General features: G+C 38.0%; 1 protein-coding gene across 5 annotated transcripts in view; it reads left to right on the top strand.

The window, feature by feature from the left end:
• The window catches only part of GAK (cyclin G associated kinase), a 68823-nt gene that overhangs the window by 36396 nt on the left and 11057 nt on the right, over positions 1-21370 (top strand). For 4 of the 5 annotated variants that reach the window (XM_052776134.1, XM_052776133.1, XM_052776130.1 and 1 more), the window contains 9 exons: positions 753-875; positions 4226-4359; positions 5627-5821; positions 6879-6996; positions 9476-9555; positions 9907-10100; positions 12001-12159; positions 12952-13425; positions 15420-15590. In XM_052776134.1, the coding sequence (XP_052632094.1) occupies positions 753-875; positions 4226-4359; positions 5627-5821; positions 6879-6996; positions 9476-9555; positions 9907-10100; positions 12001-12159; positions 12952-13425; positions 15420-15590 (1648 nt within the window). The remainder of the gene's footprint in view (positions 1-752; positions 876-4225; positions 4360-5626; positions 5822-6878; positions 6997-9475; positions 9556-9906; positions 10101-12000; positions 12160-12951; positions 13426-15419; positions 15591-21370) is intronic. The other variant, XM_052776132.1, reaches the window with a different exon arrangement.

Raw genomic sequence — 21370 nt, 5'->3', positions numbered from 1 at the left:
CCTTTTTTCCTGAGCTTCGCACAAAAACAATCTCATTGAGAATTTTTTGTGATACTCAGTCGATTCAGGTAATTCATCTCAGAGTAATCCTTGAACTTTTTTATCTGGGTAAGAAAACATGTTGCTGATAGCAAAATTTGGTCTTCCACATTCAGCAGTTGTGGTCCTGGCCAAAAAGAAATAGAAAAAGCTTGCTTTATAAGTTGTTTCCTTGGTCACATCTAACAAACATCTAATCTTTAGATGTTGCATGTGCTCAAGGATCAGGTTTCATATACTGCATTCTTACTGGACAGCTGATTTTAAGAATATAAACTCTCAGCAGTGAAGCTGATTATTCAGTAGTGTTTTGTAGCACTAACTGCAGAAGGAATATTACTTAACTGTAGAGGCTCTTTGAATAAAGGACAAATGTAAAAGCAAACCAAGTCTTCCTGTTTTTTTTTTTTTTTTTTTGCTTAAGAATATGTGCACAAATAAGTTGAAAGCTGTTTTACTTTATTCCTTGCTCTAAGAAAATTTCAGGTAGTAATCTGAGTTGTTATTTCTAGTGCAGCAGACTGCAGACAGGACTGGAGTTTTATTGCACTTCACACTATAAAGTGGTGAGACTACTTTTCTTGAGCATCTTGCGAAATTTCTACCTGAAGGTGGCATTAAAGTGTAAAATTGCCTCATACACACAGCTTATGCTGTGCAAATGTATGTGATTACTTAATCTCATTTCTCACCTCTGCTGTCTCTCATTGCAGGTTTCTGAATGTGGCTGGCCAGCAAGACGAGCACCAAATCTTCAGAATCTTTATAGCATATGCAAGAACATGCATTTATGGCTGAAACAAGACCAGAAAAATGTTTGCATTGTGCACTGCCTTGTAAGAAGTTGGTTTAAGTCTGAAGTGCTTTGCTCAATCCAGCTTTAAATTGTGAATAAGGATGCTAGTATCCACTCAGTTTGTGAATATTACTGGCTTCCTTTACTGTGAGGCTTGGGGGCAATTCCATCCTTAGCAAAGTTATTTGCATAAATTTTCTCCTTATGCAAATTAGTAGGGTAATGTAGCCCTTGCTTACTTGCATGTAGCATAGAAGGCAGTATATAGGAGGGATTAAGGCAAAGTAGCCTTTGGGAGAAAGAATCTGCTCTACTATTTCAGTGTTTGCTCTATTTTTTGTTCATGTTTTCTGAGTGACAGCTGGGTATATACTGCATTTCCTACTACTGTCCATTTAGAATGTAATCTGTATCTGCAGGATTGTAGAAATTGACTATGAGACTTTTGGTGGCGCTTGCTTTTGCTGGTGGCAGGTTGCTATGTAACTTTCACTGTTCTCTAATGTATCATTAACCTTGATATAACCCCCAAAGCAGTAAAACTCTCAAAGAGCCACCTCATGTCCAATGGGGGGGAGGGGGGAGGAATGAATTTAAAGAATAGTTACTATGCTCAAGATTTGAAAACATGAGGTTACTGTTATGTTTGTGTAAGAGAATTGCATGCAAAATTTTGACATTCTTTTCCTGCACAGTAAAAAGATAAACATGACAGTTATTACAATGTGTATGATGCTGCTGGAAAGCATTCAAAACCAGTCCTTTCATATGGTATAGTAGTCTATATGGAATATCACTATCAGAATCTAAAGACTTGTTAATCTAGCAAAGTGTACTTCCTTAAACAGAGTTTTATGAGGAAAAAATCAGTTAATGCCAGCTCCCGAAAACTGATGGGATTTTCAGTGCTGCTGTGAGGTTAGGGATACAATTCTATATTAAAGTGATACTTACAGTGTCTTGGTATCACATGATTGGTCAAGTAGGTAAGAAGCAGATGTGAAGAATTAGCACCAGTTTTTGTAACATCTTTCCCTTGAAGTGTTTCCTTTAAGGACCTAACTCATTCCTTTTCCTCAGGTGTGAGGGAAGCTTGTGTATATATGGCTGCATGCCAGATGTGATGTGAAGAGCATATACCAGAACTACTAGAAATGAATGATAGGTGCAATATGTGTCTTGGATTTATCTAGCTGGAAATTTTTGTAGATTTAAAAGCTAGGAAATCTAGGTTAAAAAGAATGCTTTGTCTGGTAGAGATAGAATTTTTTAGTCTAATACACTTTCTTGGATAACAAAACATAAGAGTTGCTTCTTGTAATGGTGAAACTGCCTCTAGATGGGTGGGATTCAGAACCAGGTAGGGCTTCCTGGTTTTTTGATCTTTACTGTGAAGGTTTGCAATAATGCAGTGAATTGCTAAATTTTTACATTGTAATTTGAGCAATCCAGTTGAGAACAAGCAGTTGAAAACAAGATTTAAATGGCAGCTCCACGCTTCAGCTACAGTTAAGTCTTTCTGAACTGGCAATGACGGGGATCCGTTTTTAATTGGTATCCTGTTCTGCTGATACTGTAAGACTGTAGCACATATGCCAGAGGCTGGAGTAGCTCCTTGACATCTGCAGTAACACTTTGTTCTGTGTAATTATTTGGGGCCATGCAGTGATGGTCATCCTTGAAAAGTTGCACAGCTTTAAGAACTTAATGGCAAAGAGACTTGCAGCTGGCTATGCTGCAGCTCTTTCAGCGTGCTTAAGTGTTCCTTCAGATAGCTTTATTTGACCTGTGTTTAAATGAACCAAGTTAAGATAATTATGCGCACACGAGGAAAAGTTATGTTTTATTTATTTAATGAAGGTTATATCTTTTCAAAATAGTTTAGACACAAAACTCCTCTAGTTTTTTGAGACTTTGGGACAAAACTTATGCTCAAAATCTAGCTTTTCCCAATAATTGGGGTTTTTTTTTATTGCTGCCTTAATGATTGTTTATGCCTGAGGATTGTTTATTTTGGTAGCCAAGATCATCATCCTTGTAAAACCATACAAGGAAAAATTGAAATTCTTACCATCTCATCTCTGTATAGGAGTGTTTCTTTTGCTCTCATTCTCAACTTATCAAACTTCTTTCTGAAGTGCAAGGTTCTGTCATCAGATTTGTTTACTAATGAATAAGATATTCTTTATTTTGAATGCTGTATTTCTGGTTGTAAAGTAGTCTTTAAAGTCTTGTAAAGTTGTCCTCTGACTTCATGCCATGGTTGCAAAGGGTTTGCTGTGACTTGTTTGCTGACCTCTTTGTACAATGATTTTTCTCCCCTTGGTGTGGTGCTTTAATGTGGAAGTGGCTTCGTAATGCAAGTGTACATAGGTCACTGCTTCTTGTGCTGATCAGTATTGGTTCATTCTTCCCTTGTATTCATTAATGTTTTGTCCTAAGTGTAGGCTCTCAGGGTAGGACCATGTTTTTGTTCCATCTGTGTGAAATTTAACTGAAAGGCAGGGTCCAGCCCACGGAATCATAGACTAGTTCAGTGACTTCTGGAAATCATTGGGTTTGCTAGTTACACCAGCAGTAATAATATTGATTTGTTGAACTGCTCTTTGAAGATCTCGCTGTTATGGAGCTGGCAGACCTTCTTTTCATTGATCTAAGTAATGGTAAGAATAGAAGCCTGGCTTTGAAGGAAATGCCTGTTAAAACAAGTTGAGGAAAAACATTTCCTTCTTCCTCACTTCCACACTCATGCCAAATGACTACAAAAAAAAATCTGTTCCGTGTTGTTAGTAAAAAAAACTTGAGAGGTTCTGTTCTGTCAACCATTACCTCTTGTGAATCTTCAGTCTTCTATAGTGTAGGGATGAGTGTGGGATGTGTGTAGCTGTGGTCCCTGCAGAAAGAGGTTCATTGTTTTAGTTTCCTTCTCTTAGTTTAATAGCTTGCCACAAATCTCAGGCAGTCTTAGTCAGAAGACTAAAGTTTTTAGTGTGGCTTAGTTGTTCTGAATCTTAGGACTTCTCTTGTAGCAGAAGTCCATGGTTATCAGCCAAAAATAGCACTGAACTGGTGTTTCAGGTAGCAGCCAGGAAACAAACTTAAAAATGGATATTAGAGATAGTAAGGTAGTAAATGTCAATTGAAAATTTCAAACAGTGTTAAAGTAACGCAATTACTCACATTTGAGCAAGCAGTTAATATGTAGTATCTTTTTGTATTGTGTGGAAATTGAATGAAAACTTTTCACATTCAGATACAAACTTCAAATCTAATGATCGCACTAGACCTTGGATTTAACTAACATTAAATAAGGAGATAGCATATTCTTCAGTAACTTCTGTAATGCTTTTTCCACTAGGTTTAATAACAAAGTTACACTTTTTTTTGTAGGATGGAAGAGCAGCATCTGCTGTTGTAGTTTGTTCTTTTCTGTGTTTCTGTCGTCTCTTCACTACTGCTGAAGCTGCAGTTTATATGTTCAGTATGAAACGCTGTCCTCCTGGCATTTGGCCTTCTCATAAAAGGTACAGTATCAGTCTGTAGGGTACTGTTGAAGCAAGTAGTTATGCAGTTATGAATATGCTACTATTTTTACAGGATGTTTTTTAGGAAGATAAATTATTTCAATAGTGTCTGTGTTCAAACAGCAAAATACTTGGAAAAATAGATGTATCATGAGCAGAGAAAGTAGTTCTGAATTCTGTGAGCCCTGAAGTTCTCATGATGTTCTTCTCAAAGTGAGTTGAATGTGACCTGTAGTGAAGAATTGTTAGGAATGAAAACAAGGGTATGCAGTGCTTTCGAATGCTCTTAAGTATAAAATCCTCTTCCACATGTGTAAGACTTATTCCATATTTTAAAAGTTTATTACAATAGGCTTCATTCACTGTGTCAGAACACTGCAAGTTCTGTGGAAAGACCAGTAATGATTTCTGTCAATCTTTTCTGTTTAGGTAAGAATGCCTTCTGCTTTTTAAAGGAGTGCATGCAGAAGTGACTTTCATATACTTTGACAAATGTTTTAAACTGAATATTTGATTTAATTTGATAGATCTTATAACAATGAAGCCTCAGTAGCAAGTGACACTGGTAGTAAGGGTGTTTCCTACAAAAAGGATTAGATATAGAAAGGTGAGAAGTAAGGAGTAGTTAAGTATAAATGATGGATTATGCTGTTGTATGGATTTATTTTGAGTATATTTAATGGGTCCTCTAAATATAACTTTTATTAATGAGGATAAACTTAAAGCCTTTGAGTTACTAGCTCCAGAACTGCTGTGCAACTGTTATCCATTAAGTGTAAGATACAAAATAAATAGTTCTCCTAGTTTGGCATTTTAAGGCCTTTGGAAAGAGTGGCTAGTTTGTTCTACAAGTTAATGTATGTAAAGCTACCGACCTAAGGCAATGTCTGGAGCTGTCTGGAAGGTGGGACACAGGTGCAGATAAGTTCATATGCAGCGCTGTATTCAATTTTCTGGGCAGTATATTTTTCTGTTGTGATGCAGCCATCAGGCTTTCGTACAGAAACTGTGTTGCTGTCCTTAAATTGAGAGGCTGGCTAGGGATCGTAAATGTTTCTCCATGTTTCTATTTCATTTTCCTCTTTGTGAAATCCTATCAGATTTGAAAATCCATTTACTGGAAGTGCTGCTAAATGTTCCCAGTGTTTTATTATTAGCGTTTGTCACTGCTCAGTGGCTGGATATGAACAGAAGTAACTCACCTACCTGTTAACCCATTTTTAGAATTTAGTTCTCTGGCTAAATGAGTACCGTTTGGTTTTGGCAGATACATTGAATACATGTGTGACATGATGGCTGAAGAACCCATTATTCCTCACAGCAAGCCCATCCTTGTCAGATCAATCGTCATGACTCCTGTTCCTCTTTTCAGTAAGCAGCGTAATGGCTGCAGGCCTTTTTGTGAAGTTTATGTGGGAGATGAGAGAGTAACCACTACTTCCCAGGAATATGACAAAATGAAGTAAGTACAGGTTATGATTTGCTCTGAAACAGCACATTATTTTCTTCTGTACTAACTTAAATATGGAGTCCTTACGGTGGGGAAAAAGCATGATTTTGCATGTGCCAGTTGAGCAGAAAGCTTCTTTAATGTACAGAACAGCTCCTCTCTCCCCTTTTAACTGATCTTGGAAGATAAATCATGGGGAAAAGACAACATGGTTATAATGGCAGCTTGGATCTGTTCTTGCAGAAAGTGGGGATGATGGTGGGGTGGCACAGTGGCCACTAGGAGGCAGAGGTGAACAAGACCCTCTTTCCTCTCACTCGATGTGGTGTAAACTGGGAAGATTGATTCCTGGTGTACATGTGCTGAACTGAATATCACGTCTCAGTCACAGAAACAGTAAGGATCCCACAGGCATGGTAACTGTAAAGGGAGCGCTTGTTAGCCCCTGTATGGCTCTGGTGTCGGCTGTTATAATACAGCACAGGAATTGGAAATGGTACTAGCAATGCTAGGTGTAGAGAGTCGCAGACAGAGGAAAGATGAGAGAATATTGAAGTCCTTCTAGCTTTCCAATAAATCCAAGCCCTGTCAGGAGTTTAATGACTTTGAAGAGAGCAGGAAGAGAAACAGCTGGGGGGTGTTATAATAACATTTTCCTTTTTTTTTTCTCTACCACTGTCCCTCAGTGGAAGTCCTAACATACCACAGCAGTGTAGCTACAGTTTCTTTCTGCACCTTTCTTTGGAACACCTTTCTTCATAATATCCTGTCTCTTGCATTTCCCAGCAGCAACTTGAAGACATGTTTCTCCCATATTTAATTTGAGAACTATGGGTCTAAATATGTCTGTTCCTCTGCTGTAGGCAACTGTTAATCTTGTTATTTTTAGAGCAGCTTTTAAGTTTTGATCATTCAGAGCAAATTCCTTCTCTCTAAGTAAGAACTTGAAGCAGATTTTTATGGGTTGATATTAAAGGCCTTAGAGAAACCCAACTAAACATAAGGTAATAAGCTTTTTTTTTCTTTTTTTTTTTAGATTAAATTAACTGTGGTTATATTTTTTCTTCAGGGAGTTTAAAATTGAAGATGGGAAAGCAGTAATTCCACTAGGTATAACAGTCCAGGGAGATGTTCTCATTGTGATCTATCATGCCAGGTCAACACTAGGAGGCAGACTACAAGCCAAGGTAATGATAAATTTAAAAGCCTACTTGGAGGATTTGCTTTTTCTTGTTGCAGTTTTGTATCATACTTGTATTTGTGATCTCATTAAGTATATGGCTTTATTTGCTATTCTTTGTTCAAAGAAATGTGTGAGTTTTTCATGTACTTGGGAATTCAGCCTTTTCAAGCCTAATAAGTATATCCATTCTTAATGCTCTGCATGTAGATGCTTTGGTAAGCATTTCTGGAAATTACTTTAGTAGTGAGTTATTATATTTGCATGGAAAGCCTCTAGCCAGTTTTTTGAGGCAGTGATTATTATCTGTTAAGTTGCACGATAAGCCAGAAGTTTTTAATTCTGTACACACAAATTGCAACCAAAGGAAAAAATACACTCAATAGAAAAGTGGAATTCCAGGGGACTGCATTTACAAAACAGGCTAGAAAAATCCATGTGGTTTTGTACCCTGTTTCTAGAGCTAGGTAGAGTTTTTATAGCTGATTTTCTTACGGGTCTTTGTTCTCCGAGGGAGAATGCATGTTTCCTTTTTTAATTCACCTATGCATGCAAATGTATTGCAAGATCACAGAAAACTTGCTGATGAAGACTATCTTCAAATTTCTAAAAAAGAAGCTTGCTTTTTTTTCTCCCGATGAGTAACCCAAATTAAACTTGGAGGTCTGTGTAAAAGATAGGAAGGGATAGTGCAAAGTTTAGGATAACTTGGAGCATTGTGAAAGTTGATCCAGACGTTCTTCAGACAGTTTCCATACATTTGGGGCAAATAAGCATATTCATATGTATCTACTATTACTGAAACAAATGGTTTTCCCTTTGTTTTTTCTACTTTGTATGTAAAAAGATGAGTATCAAATCTTGTCATGTTGCAGAGGCTCAAGACTTTCTTAGTGTCCCCAGGGTGCTATGGGCCAGATCTTCCAGAATACCCGAAAACTGAAAGCTCAGTGAAATGATTCTATAATGCACAAAAATAACTAGTGTATGGTTCAAGGTCATCAGTGAAGAAGGCATACAACTGGGGAAAATTCAGCCAAGGTTAGCTTATACTCTTTGTGCAATCTCCATTTCACTGATGATAGGGTTTCTCTGATGTGGTTTCTCTGGCATTTATTCACTGATTGGAAAAGGTGAGAATTTTCTCATCCATCTGCTATGGCATGATACATCAAGAGTGTTTGTGATGATCCTGATTTGGAGCTTTAATGGAAATATATTCAACGTGTCCTTAGTTTTATGCACTCTAAATTGCCCCTGAAGCTCTCTGCAGAACTCTAATGGAGATCAACTACCATGTTTCAATATTGCTGTAAAGTGCCTAGAGCTGGGCATCGTGAATGTCTCCCACTTGCTCACAGTTAATTTGAGAGGATTCAGTTTATCTTCTAGGAAATGCCTTGCATCGCAAGGGATTAAGAAAACTGATTTAATAGGGTGTTCAGGTTTCCACATGTAGTTCAGAGTGGAGATGGATGGATCAGAGAAACTCTCTCCAGTATGTCCATGTCCCTCTTGTACTGAGGAGCCCAGCACTGGATACAGGACGTCAAATGCAGCCTCACCAGTGCTGGATAGAGGGGAAAGATCATCTCCCTCAACCTGCTGGCAATGCTTTGCATGTTACTTGACTTCTGGTTATGATGTTTAATAAATGCTTATTTACAAGGAAAGCTTTCATAATTGAATTTTATTATATCGTATTTACTGGACTATTACTGTATGACTTGCTTTGTAAGGACTCACAAGACTGTTCCACATGTGTTGTAACTAAAGCCGAGGAACAAATACATTGTGGATTTACCAGTTTGCTGTAATTTGGATTTGTGCAAGACCAGGAGCTACATGAATCTTACTATAGTAGCATTTTCTGGACTCTCACATGCTGATCAGGCATGGGGAAGTAGTTTTTCTGTCAGCAGAAGAAAGAGTTGGGAAAGTTGAACAGTTATAATGAATCAGTTTGGAAAAGCCCTATAATTCTGTCTGGGATGCATAGTTGACTTGAAGTTGCACAAGAAAAAGAAGTCTTTGCATGTCTTATAAAGTGTCCTTTTAAATGTGCTACATTTACTGTTCTGAATGGACTCCTTTATATGTGACATCTCTTGCTTAGTGTATTGCACAATGAGTTTTTCTGAGTGTATGTTACTCAGAAAAGTAATCAAGGTCATGCAGTTTCAGCATCTATAACAGGGTCTGGAAATATTTAACAGACTGATAGTCTGAGATTAATGATGAGACATATCTCGTTCAAGGTCTTTTGGTTTGTTTCTGGTAGTAATAGATTTATCTGCATTCAGTCTTAAACTGCATTTAAATCTCTCATGATAAAGTATACATGGAGTTAAACTGAAATGGTAGCAAAGCAAGCACTTTAAAATATTTTAATGCTGCAAATACTTTGTGTTATATTAAAGGCAGAACACTGTGCATACTGTTCATGTGGATTTATGCAGTTACCCTGTGTTTCTTGTTTTCAACAGATGGCTTCAATGAAGATGTTTCAGATTCAGTTCCATACAGGTTTTGTGCCCCGAAATGCCACCACAGTGAAATTTGCCAAGTATGTTGACACCCTTTTGTAGGAGACTCGAAGAAGTTTACTTTGAAACTGTTTAACCTGCCAAACCAACATATGGTGGGAGGAGGAAATATAGTCAGTGTAGGAAGTAGCTGACTTTGATTGCTCTAAGATTCTTTTGTTTTCTCACCTCAAGGAAACTGAAGGTTTTGTTCATGACACAAAAAAGTTTCAGTACCAAAATACCACCTGTTTAAAATATATGGAAAAAAATAAACAAATACAGCACGTTTTAAGCCTTATACTAATTGTTTTAAAGTTTGTCTTGGACTGCAGTGAGTCTAATCTAGTTAGCCATCAGTATCAAGAATCGACTTGTATGCATCTTTGCAGGTATGATCTGGATGCCTGTGACATACAGGAAAAATATCCTGATTTATTTCAAGTCAATCTGGAAGTAGAGGTGGAGCCCAGAGACAGACCTAGCTGTGAACAGCCACCGTGGGATAACATGAATATAAAGGGACTGAATCCCAAGATCCTTTTCTCTACCCGTGAGGAACAACAAGAGATTTTATCAAAATTTGGTAATGAATCTACTAAAAAAACTAGAGAACATGATAACATTTCTAATGTACTTAGTGTTTGAGGCTTTTGTTTAATTTCTGACGTTCCTTTAAGCAAAAGAAATTTAAAAAGTGTTTTTTTGTAAATATCACTTAAAAATTTGCATTATATGAAGGAGTATAAATTATCCTTCAATAATGGATTATAATTATCCTTGTCTTACCTCCACTGTCATTACATTTGCTTGCTTTAAAGCTATGAATATGCTCTTTGCAGGGATTTTAGCAAACAGGATTGTGACAGCCAGGATTTGTAGGTAAAATGTCTTGAAAGAACTATATTTGGCTAAACTGGCACCATTATCACTTCACTTAAAATCATCTGAGTATTCCTCACAAATGGTCTTAACTAAAAATGGTTTAATCGAGGTCCTTTTTATAGATAGCAAAGTAATGTTGTAATTCAATTTCTCAACTTTTCCTAATGTGATCCAGCAGACACTTAATTTTTTTAATACTATGTATTCTGTGCTTCATCTGTAGATGCCTGCATTAATTCCAGTTAATGCTATTCAGTATCTTCTTCTCCTGGTATCAGTAATTAGCTTTGACATTTTCATTAAGGCTCTTAAGCCTTCTCTGTGCTTCCAGAATAAAAAGCATGATGGAGATTATTGTGGTGATTTTAGTACACCATACATGAGATCTCACTCTCCGCTCTTGATATGGTACATCTTAATTACATTTTTTTTTTTTTGATACAAGGTAGTTGCTGCTGTCTTTTTTTTTTTTTAAAGCAGAGTATGTTTACTTTGTATTATGATTTCAGTCATTTTCTATTTAGCTTAGTTTATACAGATTTGAAAAATCTTACTGTGAACACAAGTCTTAGCTCACTAAAGTTAAGGTGTTTCATTGATAATAAGGATCTGTAAAAATTACTCTATTTTTTTAAGTCGCTTGCATTTTCTGATTAATAAATGAAATGTAAAAGTTTCAAGTTCCATTGAAAATGTTTCTTAAAGCTGGTGGGAAGGGAATAGGGCAAGAGGAAGTGCTGTGAACTGGTGTTATAAAACTTGCCTAATTAAAATTGAATTTTCAGTGTTTCATTAATCACAATCTTCACGTATATTTTCTGAGACAGACTATTTTTTCAGCATCTCTGTAAGCTACAACTGAGTACATGGAAGGAGGGTGAAAAAGTGCTCTGCCAGTTTGGTATTTAGATTTAGACAAGTAGCATTCTCCCAAGCATTCATCCCATTCTTTTCAAACAGTGGATGAACACTTAATAATTTAGGGGGTCGTCTTATTTGCCTTGAGGAAGCCTTCTGTTTGAGAGACGATATAGCAGTAGGTAACTCAGCCAAACTCAGTCTTACACAAGAGTCACTTGATTTCTGATCCTAGTAAAATAAGAAATATAAGTAGTAGTTAATCGCAGCACACAGTGTATTACTTAACTCCTTTGAGATGTTTAACAACTCCGTGTTCTTCTCTGGCTTTATACTCAGGGTTTTTTCTGTAGCTGCATTTGCTATTTTCTGATGTTCTGTTCTTTATTGCAGCTGTTGTTTGTAGCTCTTGCATATTTTAGGGGATGATTGGTACAAGTAAGGTGTTAATTACATTTTCCTACAAATGTAAATAGAATTTTTGAGTGTTTTGCTGTGAGTCTGATTTAATTTAATGTTATAGTTGAAGATAGGGTCTTACCAGCTTTTGCAGTTGAAACAAAGTTAATAATGCTAATTTCAAATGGGGGGGTGAGGATGGGAATTTGCCTTTGCACAGTAATAGGTACTTACAGTTGTCTTGCTATAGCAGTCAGTCCGCAAGTCAAATACCAGCTGCTCTGACCAGGATTGAGTTTTAGAAGTTTTTCTCTAAGGGTTCTGGCTTAAAATCTATTTTATAGGGAAACCAGAGCTGCCTAGACAACCAGGTTCGACTGCACAATATGAAGCAGAAGCATCCCAGCTGGAGCAGTCTTCAGAAAGTGTACCTACTGATACAGAATCCCCACACAGCAGTAGTACTGATGCAAATAATTTCTTTCATTCTCTGGACTGGAAAGGTACAGGTTTTCCTCTGAAGTAACTATTTGTTGTATGTTTGTTGCCTTGCACACCTTCCAATGAGTGCTTAAGCCTTCTTATGCAGCAAAAGTCACTATTTCACCAGACTATGAGAAAAAACTATTTAAAGAATGAGCTTTGCAGGTTAATGAGTGGTCATTGTGCTTCATTTGGATAAGCACCAAGTAATGGTTTTTTGTATTGTGTGTAACTTAAATGCTGAGCTAAATTTTTCTCTTTCTGAAAAAATCTTAACCTTAAAGATCTCCAAGGAAGCCTTTGCATTCCCACAGCCCCACTTAGGCTGGCTGAGGAATAGAGGAGACAAAGTAGACTAGCCAGTGGGGTCCAGATCAGTACATATGGACTGAGAAAATGTAACTTTATAGTGTGTAAGTCATTTTTTTGGGTTCTGCTTTGTTGGCAAAAATGTCAGTAACTGCTTATGCTGTCATTGAATGCTGTCATCAAGTGGAGTGGCAGTTACTGAGTGATCCTCTGAGTCATAAGTGGTATGATGTCCTGAGGTGAATGTCCAAGTCAGTCTCATTTTGGAAAAATTCATAATACCTGCCCTTGCAGAGTGGCAAGTGGGGTAGTGAGCTGTCCCTTTGCCTGCCCTGTACAAAGAGGAGGTAGGCAACAGTTAGTAGTTCTTTTTTTCATCAGTTCTTTTGTGAGCTTTGATTAAATAAGGATTGATTTCATATGATCTCACCGTATAAGTCTGTCTTATCCTAGTTGGCAGAAGAATCCTGGTAATCTAAAGCTGTTATTTCTTTTTATTCAAGAAGGAAAAAGTCCAGAAAGTGGAATAGACGACAGTTCATCTAAAAATGATCGTGTTCAACTATCTGATGACAGGGAGGAGAGTGATCCGTCAGATGAGGAATTCCCTACATTTCCAGGTGAAGAAAGTGCAGTAATTCTTGATGAAAAAGACTGTATTACTCCAGAAGGAGAGTTGCTTCTTGAAGCCAATTTTGAAGCTCCATCTGCACTGCTACAAAAATCTCTTCCTGAAGAGAATGTAGACTTACTGGGACTAGACTCTGATATTTCACCAGAACAGAAACAACCTATCTCAGAAATAAACTTTTCATCAAGTAATGCAGACTTGTTGAACAATCTATTTGTGGGTAATGCATCACAGATTTCAGAAGAGCCCACTGGAGATCTTCTTGGACAAGGAGCAGATTTCTTTTTCAGCAGTCAGTGTCCAGCTGCTACTCAGGGTATATCTTCAACAGCAGCCATGTCTTCAGGTATGTAAATTTAGCATCAGTACTCTTTGGCTGGCCTGCAGATGAAAACTGCTGCTTGCATTGTGCTTCTGAGCACCATGTTTTGATCTGTACACTGAAGACATGTTGGTGTATAGCAAGAATCTGCATAGAATATGTGTTTTTACTGCACGAAAGAGAGAAATTGCTGCATATTATCCAGGTATTTTGTTATGTTGCCAATATCCTATTAGCTTTAAACCATGTAAACAGAAAAGTATCAAATTTTTAATTTAAAGGAGGTTCAGTATTCTTGAAGAATCCATAGCTTTCCCCTACAAATGTTACACGCAAGATCATTTTCTAAAACCATGTGTAAATAACTTACTACAATTCTATGCCTTAGCAAGATAACTTACTGCTTTCTTACACTTTACGTAAAGCAATAGCATTAGATGTGGCACAGAGCTGTGCTGCTTAGGTCAAACATCTGTGTGGGATTTTTGAGTGTTAATCATGTAAGACTGCTAGGCAACTGGAAATCCTGTAGATTACTGTTCAAAGAAGTAGGATAATGGCACTGCTAAAAGGTGTTTTCTTGCTGGTTTTACTGATATTGTTGGCAGGTCTGTACCCTGAAGGAGAATGTTATACTGCCATCTACTTGGTATTTAAAACAATGCGTTTTAGTTTAGAGGTTCTGTTTCTCTTACTAATGGACAGTTAGCTCTGTCACATGACTAAACTTTTGGGAATAGCAATTCTCTGCCTGAAGTTAACAGTAAGATTTTGGGGAATATTAGTCAAATAATCTGGGAAACAGTTACAAGGTTTAGCTTATTTGCACAAAGATAATTTATTTGGACTAAAAGTTTTAATCTACATACAGCTGGAAAGTGTTTTTGTAGAACACTTAGATGATTTCAAATATTTTTCTTTTGAAGCAAGTCAGTATTGAACTTTGTTACTGTGGTCAATGAGGAATCACTTAATTTACTTTTTTTACATAAAGGAGAAGCTTTATTATTTTTTTTTCTTTAACTATGCATTTCTTATCTACTCCATAAAACACCTGGGCAGTACTCCTGTATGTATCTCATTCTACCTTTGAACTGGGTAAGAGAAAGATAATTGCAGAAGTGAGAATATTTGGCTACTGTTGTATTTCAGTTTGCACATCAAAACTTGTACTTGAGGTTTTGTGTTTGTGTGATGCTATAGTAGGATAGCTTGATGACATTCCAGGGTTTGTTTTTTGAAGTGTTATCAAGTCCTGTACAATGTGGTCGTCACCTCAGGATATGCTAGGGCACTATGGCAGGATTATTCCTTCTCGTCAGCTTCTGAGTGAATCTGGCAGGAGTCCCTGGGCTCTTGAGGATTTTGACGCTAGAGGGCAGCAGAAGCGGGAAGATCTTGAGCTCTGATTCCAGCTGACTGTCACGTTACCCCATGCTGACTATAAATACGCTTCCAATTAGTTTTTTTCTTCGTTGTGATCACTAGAGACCTGTTGAAAGCCTTGCTTCTGTTGGTTTTCATTCTTGAGTTGACGCACTTTCTGCCCCAGAGTCACCAATGCCTTCGAGTCACAGTGGTAGTATGAATGTTTTACTTAATATCCTTTTTAGTAGTTTAATAGTCTGTTTGTTTAAATTCTTTGTTAGTTTGGCATTATAGAGCATTTAACAAGTGTAATTCTTCTGTTTTGTATGTGGATGATCACTCAAATTTAAGGTGTGTCTTACATGGGTGAAATTAACAATGTTATTGAATGTATGCAGCCCTGGTAAGGATTTGTGTTTGAAGACATAGGTTTTCATGTTGTGTGTGGCTGAAATACTTTTTGTACCAACATGAAAATACAGATGTCTAGAAGAAAGGACAGATGGTGACTCTTTGCCATGAAAAATTCTCAGAAGGCTGCTGCATTTACCAATATGAACTCTACTTTTTGTGCCCCCAGAGGAGTAAGGCTTTTTCAACTGTGTTTATTCTAAAATTTGTCATAATTTTGTTTTCTGCTTCTTTTTTAGCTGATCCTTTTGACCCATTCACAATGTCATCAGGTTCAGAGAATCAAGCCCTGTCTGGTCCAGACCTCTTTGGGGACTTTCTTAACCCAAGCTCAACATCTACAGCTAGTACAGTTCCTTCCACACACAATTCACTTCCACCTTCTTCCAGCTCAGATTTCTTAAATTTAGGTAAGTGTGCTTCTGGTGTTATGTTTCTCAACAGTTTCTGCTACTCTGTGAATTTGTCTTTCAGCTTAGTCAAGGTGGATTAGTGTCTTAATAGATCCACTTGTTGTGACTGCTGTTTTAATTAGCTCCATTTTCTGGGAACGCAGATACAAATGTACCAAGTAGCAAGGGTTCACTGTATAATGTCATGCTAATATTTATGATGTGAGAGGATTTCTAGCATTGCTAACCTTCTGTTAGGAGCTGGAGCTTCTTCTGAGAGCTCTTAGAACTGAGGGTACACAAACACCTGCAAACTTACTTTCTAGACGACAGAATGCTATTTTGATTGTATTCAGATTTTAAAGATTTTCCGGAAGCCTTGGAAAAGAAATCAGCAAGCCAAGTTAATAGTATAGCCAGTTCTTAAAATGCAAGCTGAGGCTAGCTTGGACCTTCTTGACCTGAATGCATTCTGGTAATATACTTACAGAGTACGTTATGTAATACTCTAATCTTATTTGTTTCATTTAGTTTCTCTGATGTATTCGTGATGAAGCCTTTTCCTCATGCATTTATTTTAAAATCTATTAATCTTTAAACAAAAAGCTTTGTGATATGTTCGGTCTTCCCGTATCTCCATCCCAAGCACGTTATTTCCAAAGTGTTACTAAATAGAGCTTCTAAGCATGCTCATTCTTTAAAAAGAAACATACCCTTGCAAAAATGTTGGAGCGGTAGAGCCAGAAGTGTTGCTTTTTAAATCTGACTTTCAGAGAAAAGCATGGGTCCTTTCCATAGGGATTAGAGTTATGGTCAGTCCGTAACAGCTCTTCTCTGCTGCTCTTTCATCCCCCCACTGTTCCCCTGCTCCTGCATAGGTGTTCCCATGGCATACAGTCTTTCAAGAACATGGGTCTCCATAGGGTACAGTCCTTCAGGAACAGACTGCTCCAGTGTGGGTCCCCTGGCAGCTGCAGCTCTTGCCAGGAGGCTGCTGCTGTGTGGGCTTCTCTCCATGGGCTGTGGCTTCATCCAGGGCATGCCCACCTGCATGGGGTCCTCCATGGGCTGCAGTGTGGATATTTGCTCCACTGTGGTCTTTTCCGTGGGCTGCAGGGGAATCTCTGCTCTGGCACCTGGCGCACCTCGTCCTTCACCATTGACTTTAGTGTCTGCAGGGCTGTTTCTCTCACACTTTTCTTACTCCTTTAACAGCTGCTGTACAGCGTGTTTTACCATTTCTTACATATGTTTTCCCAGAGGCACCACCATCTTGGCTGAGGGGCTCGGCTGTGTCCTGCAGTGGGTCTGTTGGAGCTGGCTGTGCCCAGCATGGAGCAGCCCAGGCCTCTCCTTACAAAGGCCACCGCTGAAGACCCTCACTTATAAATTGGAGGTAGTTAGAAATGGTGGTATCACATTCCTCACCCTGAATCCAAGAGTGTTATCTTCCCAGAGCTTATTGCATATGGTTTTGAATTGCCCCTTCTTGTTGGACAGTCAATCTAGTTGACCTTGCCTCTGAGTGATGCAGTCCAAGTGTTAGCTACGGAGAAACTGGATAAAAAAGATGCAGTATTTGCTTGGCTGAGATGAGGGCTTCCTCCTTGAAATAAAAGGCTGGCCAGCTGATTGCCCTCTCTGCCATGTATTTAAGCATTATATTCCAACTGTGGCTGATTCTACTGAGAAGATCCCACTTGCCGCTTTCTTTGCAACATTTTTGTTCTGTCCTATAGATACAACTGAAACATACAGCTGTTACTATATACTTGTATAGTTGCCAGTTTTATGCCGCTTTTAGGTGTGACGCTATTAATGTCACTGTATGAGGTTACCAAACAGATGATAATTTTCTTATGCTCAGTAGAAGATTTGATCAATACTGATCCGTGGAGCATCATCTCAGCCAAAATCTGTCTCACTCCAGAGGCAGGGACCTTTGGAGATTATCTAGTTGAACTGCTCAAAGCAGGGTCAAGTAGAGCAGGCTGCTGAGGACCTTGTCGTTGCTGATTTTTATTATTTCTGAGCATGCAGACTTTACAACCTCTATGGGCTACCTGTGCCAGTGTTTGACTACTCTTAGAGCAAAAACTTCTTATGTTTAAATGGAGTTTCCTGTGTTTCAGTTTATGCCTGTTGCCTCTTGTCCTTCCACTGGGTAGCACTGAGAAGAGTCTGGCTCAGTCTTCTTTATTTCTTCCCATTAAGTATTTATATACATTGATAAGATTGCCCACCCCCAGTCCTTCTCTTCTCCAGGTTAAACAATACCAGCATCCTCAGCCTGTCCTCATATCAGAGGTGCTCCAATCCCCACATGACAGAGAACCCTTAATTTAAGTTGGAAAAATAGTTAAATGTGAGTTTATCTGCCCTCTAAATGTTTACCTGCAACCTCAAGGAGACCATGGTCAATGTTTAGCTGTTAGTAACATTTGAGCAAGTACAGAAGAAAAAATATTCTGACATCTGACTTCAATGCTTATTGTTTTATGCTTACTCTTTCTGATTTTGGTTGATAACTTGCAACCTGGTAAATGCATTAGTGTACCTGCTATTTTAATGTGATTTTTGGAGCTTTCTGTCAATGTAGGGAAAAGGCACTTAAAATGGACCCATCTTCTCTTCAGTTTACTGTTACACAGTGATTTCCCAATATTTCACTGTTGCTATGCAGGCTTTAAAAACCCTTTGTAAGTGGAGGAATTGGGATAACATTTCATGCTCCTTTATGTTTACCTTTTGAATGACAGGTTTTCTATGTATTTGAGCCTTTAGAATTCCATCCAGTCACAGACATCAGTTTTTCACAAGGAAGTTAGGAATATTAACAGCTATAATACTTTTAATATGAATGAGTGAGTGTAAGGACATGATAACTAGTAACTGGAGAACAAAGGCAAACGAGAGTGTGTTCTCAAATGACATATTTGAAAGAATTGTGTTGAGCGAGCAGAAGAAAGTGCAAACATGAGGTCATTAAAGTGAAGAACAATTTTAAACTCATGAAAAATAAATTGGTAGTAATGTTGGTGTTCGTTCAAAATAACCTGCAGCAATGAGATATGCTGAATCTACTGTTGGAGCAGTAATAAGTGTCTAGAATTAAATTTTAGTGATGGATAAGCTTTCTTTGGTAGTAAACAATTACTAAACATCTATAGATACCAGGAGAAAGGCTGTTTCAGTGAACACAAATTCAAGATTTAGAATTTTAGGCTTGTATTTCTCAATGTGGCTTGAAGTTTTAAACAGGAGTTTTAAAATGTAATTTCAATTTGTAGAAAAGGTAGTTCTTAAAGAATATCTGGTCTGTTAAAGCATTCTGTCCTGTAATATGAAAATGTTGAGCAGTTGCTGCTAAACAGCACTATATTAACAGGGTAATATAATTTTCTGCAAAAAGCTCTAGTAATTTGGCAGAGAAGCTAGTAGGTGGGTTGACTGTTCACTCCAGAATTAATAACCTTTCTAAAGTGGCCACACTTGCAAACACAAGCTATCATCTGTAGCTGGAGGAGTATCCATTTTTCCTTAGTAGTTATCTGTTCAGTGAGCATTTCTGAGAACAGAATTGGGGTATGCAAGTAGCAGGTCATCTCTAATGCAAGTCGAGTCAGGATTGTATTTCCCTCTGTGAGAATGAACTGATCTGAGCAAAAGATAGCAGGAGATGTGAAACGTGATCAAAAGAAACTGAGTGACCAATGTAGTCTTCTCCTGAGTAGAAGTTAGTTTCTGTGATGACTGCATTCTCTGTCAGGCTTTAGACAAGGTTAAAAAACCTTCCATCATACTAAACCAGCCTCTTGGTTCACAGGAAGTCCTGTTGTCCTCTGTGATTAAAGGATTTCCTGTAGAGATGACAAGTTAAAACCTAATGTGAAGTTGCATGTGGGATATAGTTAAACACAGGTCTCTTACTTTGGGAAGCTGGAAAGTGTGATCTGATTACCACCAACTTATTCTTACATCTTAGCTTGATTTGAGCAGCGTTAGTAAAGAATTATGCCCTGACTTCCAGTGCTTTATTGCTGTATGGCTAAAGATCATAAATATGCACATTAAAGAAGAACTAAAGGGACAAGCAGGTATGGATCTGCTTGCCCATGATCTCAATTGCTTCAACTTTTGGAATATTTAACTATGCTTCATGTTTTACCCTTTCTGTAGATATCCTGCTCCTTTACCTTAAGTGTCTGTGTGAACTCCATTGTGCCAGGTTACAAAAATAAGGGATTCAGCATGTGATCTTGTCATACCTCTTCAGAATATGTAGAAGTCAGAGTATCATGTTGGTAATGCTATTTCTTGATGTTAAAATCTATTGTAATGCCCAAGTTGTACAACCAGAAAGAATATAGCATAAGAATAAACAGTTCCAGGAGGAACATTTTATCTGTTCAGTGTACTGCACGTTGTACTCTGTTGTTTCAGATTTTTATGGTAAGTTTCAGATTTTTATGGTAAAAGTGTAGTGGATGTATGTGAGCTTGCACTATTCATAGCGAATTTACTGCTGTACTCCTTGCTTTCTTCAGGGTGGTGGAGGTGATGAACTTGACTGCTCTTAAACCAGGAGTTGTAAAACACCTGATTCACACAGTGTGTTCTCAATCTTTCAGATGCATTCAGCTGTAGTTTACTTTATTCTTACTTCTCTCAGCTTGGTTTTATCATAAATAATTCCATAAGTGGTGGTAAATTTCTTCATGCCCCTGTAAAAATCTTGTAATAGCAGAGATCATAAGCCACAATTATTTCTAGCTTAAAAATCAATACTAATATTAATTCAAGGCCCACTTAACGTTTGGGAGTGGCATACAGTACAGCAAATTTCTAAACTGGTGAATAGACGCTTTCGGATACTTTGACGTTTATAGCCAGTGACACTGCTGTGTAGCAGATAGCTGGGGTCCTGAGTACTGAGGCAAATACATAGTGTTTCTCCCATGGTTTCAGAGGCAGGGACATGAGGCTTAAGTCTGAAGAAATGGCTGAAAACTGTACTACACCTTCAGAAGATGTTAGCGGCTACTTCGTGCATTTTATTCTGATGCTTTCCTTCACATGCAGCAGAGATGACTCTGCTGTAATACAGGCTCTTGTCAGACATTTGTTGCAGAGTATTTGATGTGCTCTCTTTGCAACTGTAAGACCTAAGTATAAATAGAATTAGTGGATTGAGGTGGTGGAGGGGATATTTAATTTGCTTCAAATTATTTCCTCAAACAGGATAAAATAGCTTCTTTGATTTGGTATCAATATTCAGCATGTAAAGTTGAGAAGCTGAGAGAAGTGAAAAGCCATGATGTAGCAGTCAAAACATCCAAAGTATCAAAATGTCGCTATTTTTGTAAGGATGGTTGGGTTAGCTTTCCAAACTCTAGGTCTTCAAAATGTCTTAGAGTACCACTAAACATACTGGTTTTGCTGAAATATCACCTCTCTCTATAGCACAGACTGTTGTCATAGCATCCAAGGGGTTGTTACATTCAAAAGCTGTCCCGCTTCACTGTCTCTACAAGCTATGCTCAAAGGGAATGCTCAGCTGGCATGCAGCTTTGAGTGTTCCATACCTACAACCTCTCATTCTGAGGATGGCTCACCTCATACTGTGTATGAGTGAGAAAGGGGGGAATCATTTGCAAGCGTCAGGGGTTGCAGTTATAACCTTATGTTAGATGTGACACTTTCTAGAAGTTAGTGCAAGGACACTTGCATCCTCTTGAATGTGACTGTTTCATTATCTGTTTTCAATTGGCATGGTGGCTTTGCTTTGCACATAGAAA

This window comes from Harpia harpyja, chromosome Z (genome assembly GCF_026419915.1).
Source record: "Harpia harpyja isolate bHarHar1 chromosome Z, bHarHar1 primary haplotype, whole genome shotgun sequence".
Taxonomy (NCBI): Eukaryota; Metazoa; Chordata; class Aves; order Accipitriformes; family Accipitridae; genus Harpia; species Harpia harpyja.
This window is presented reverse-complemented; position numbering and strand designations above follow the sequence as displayed.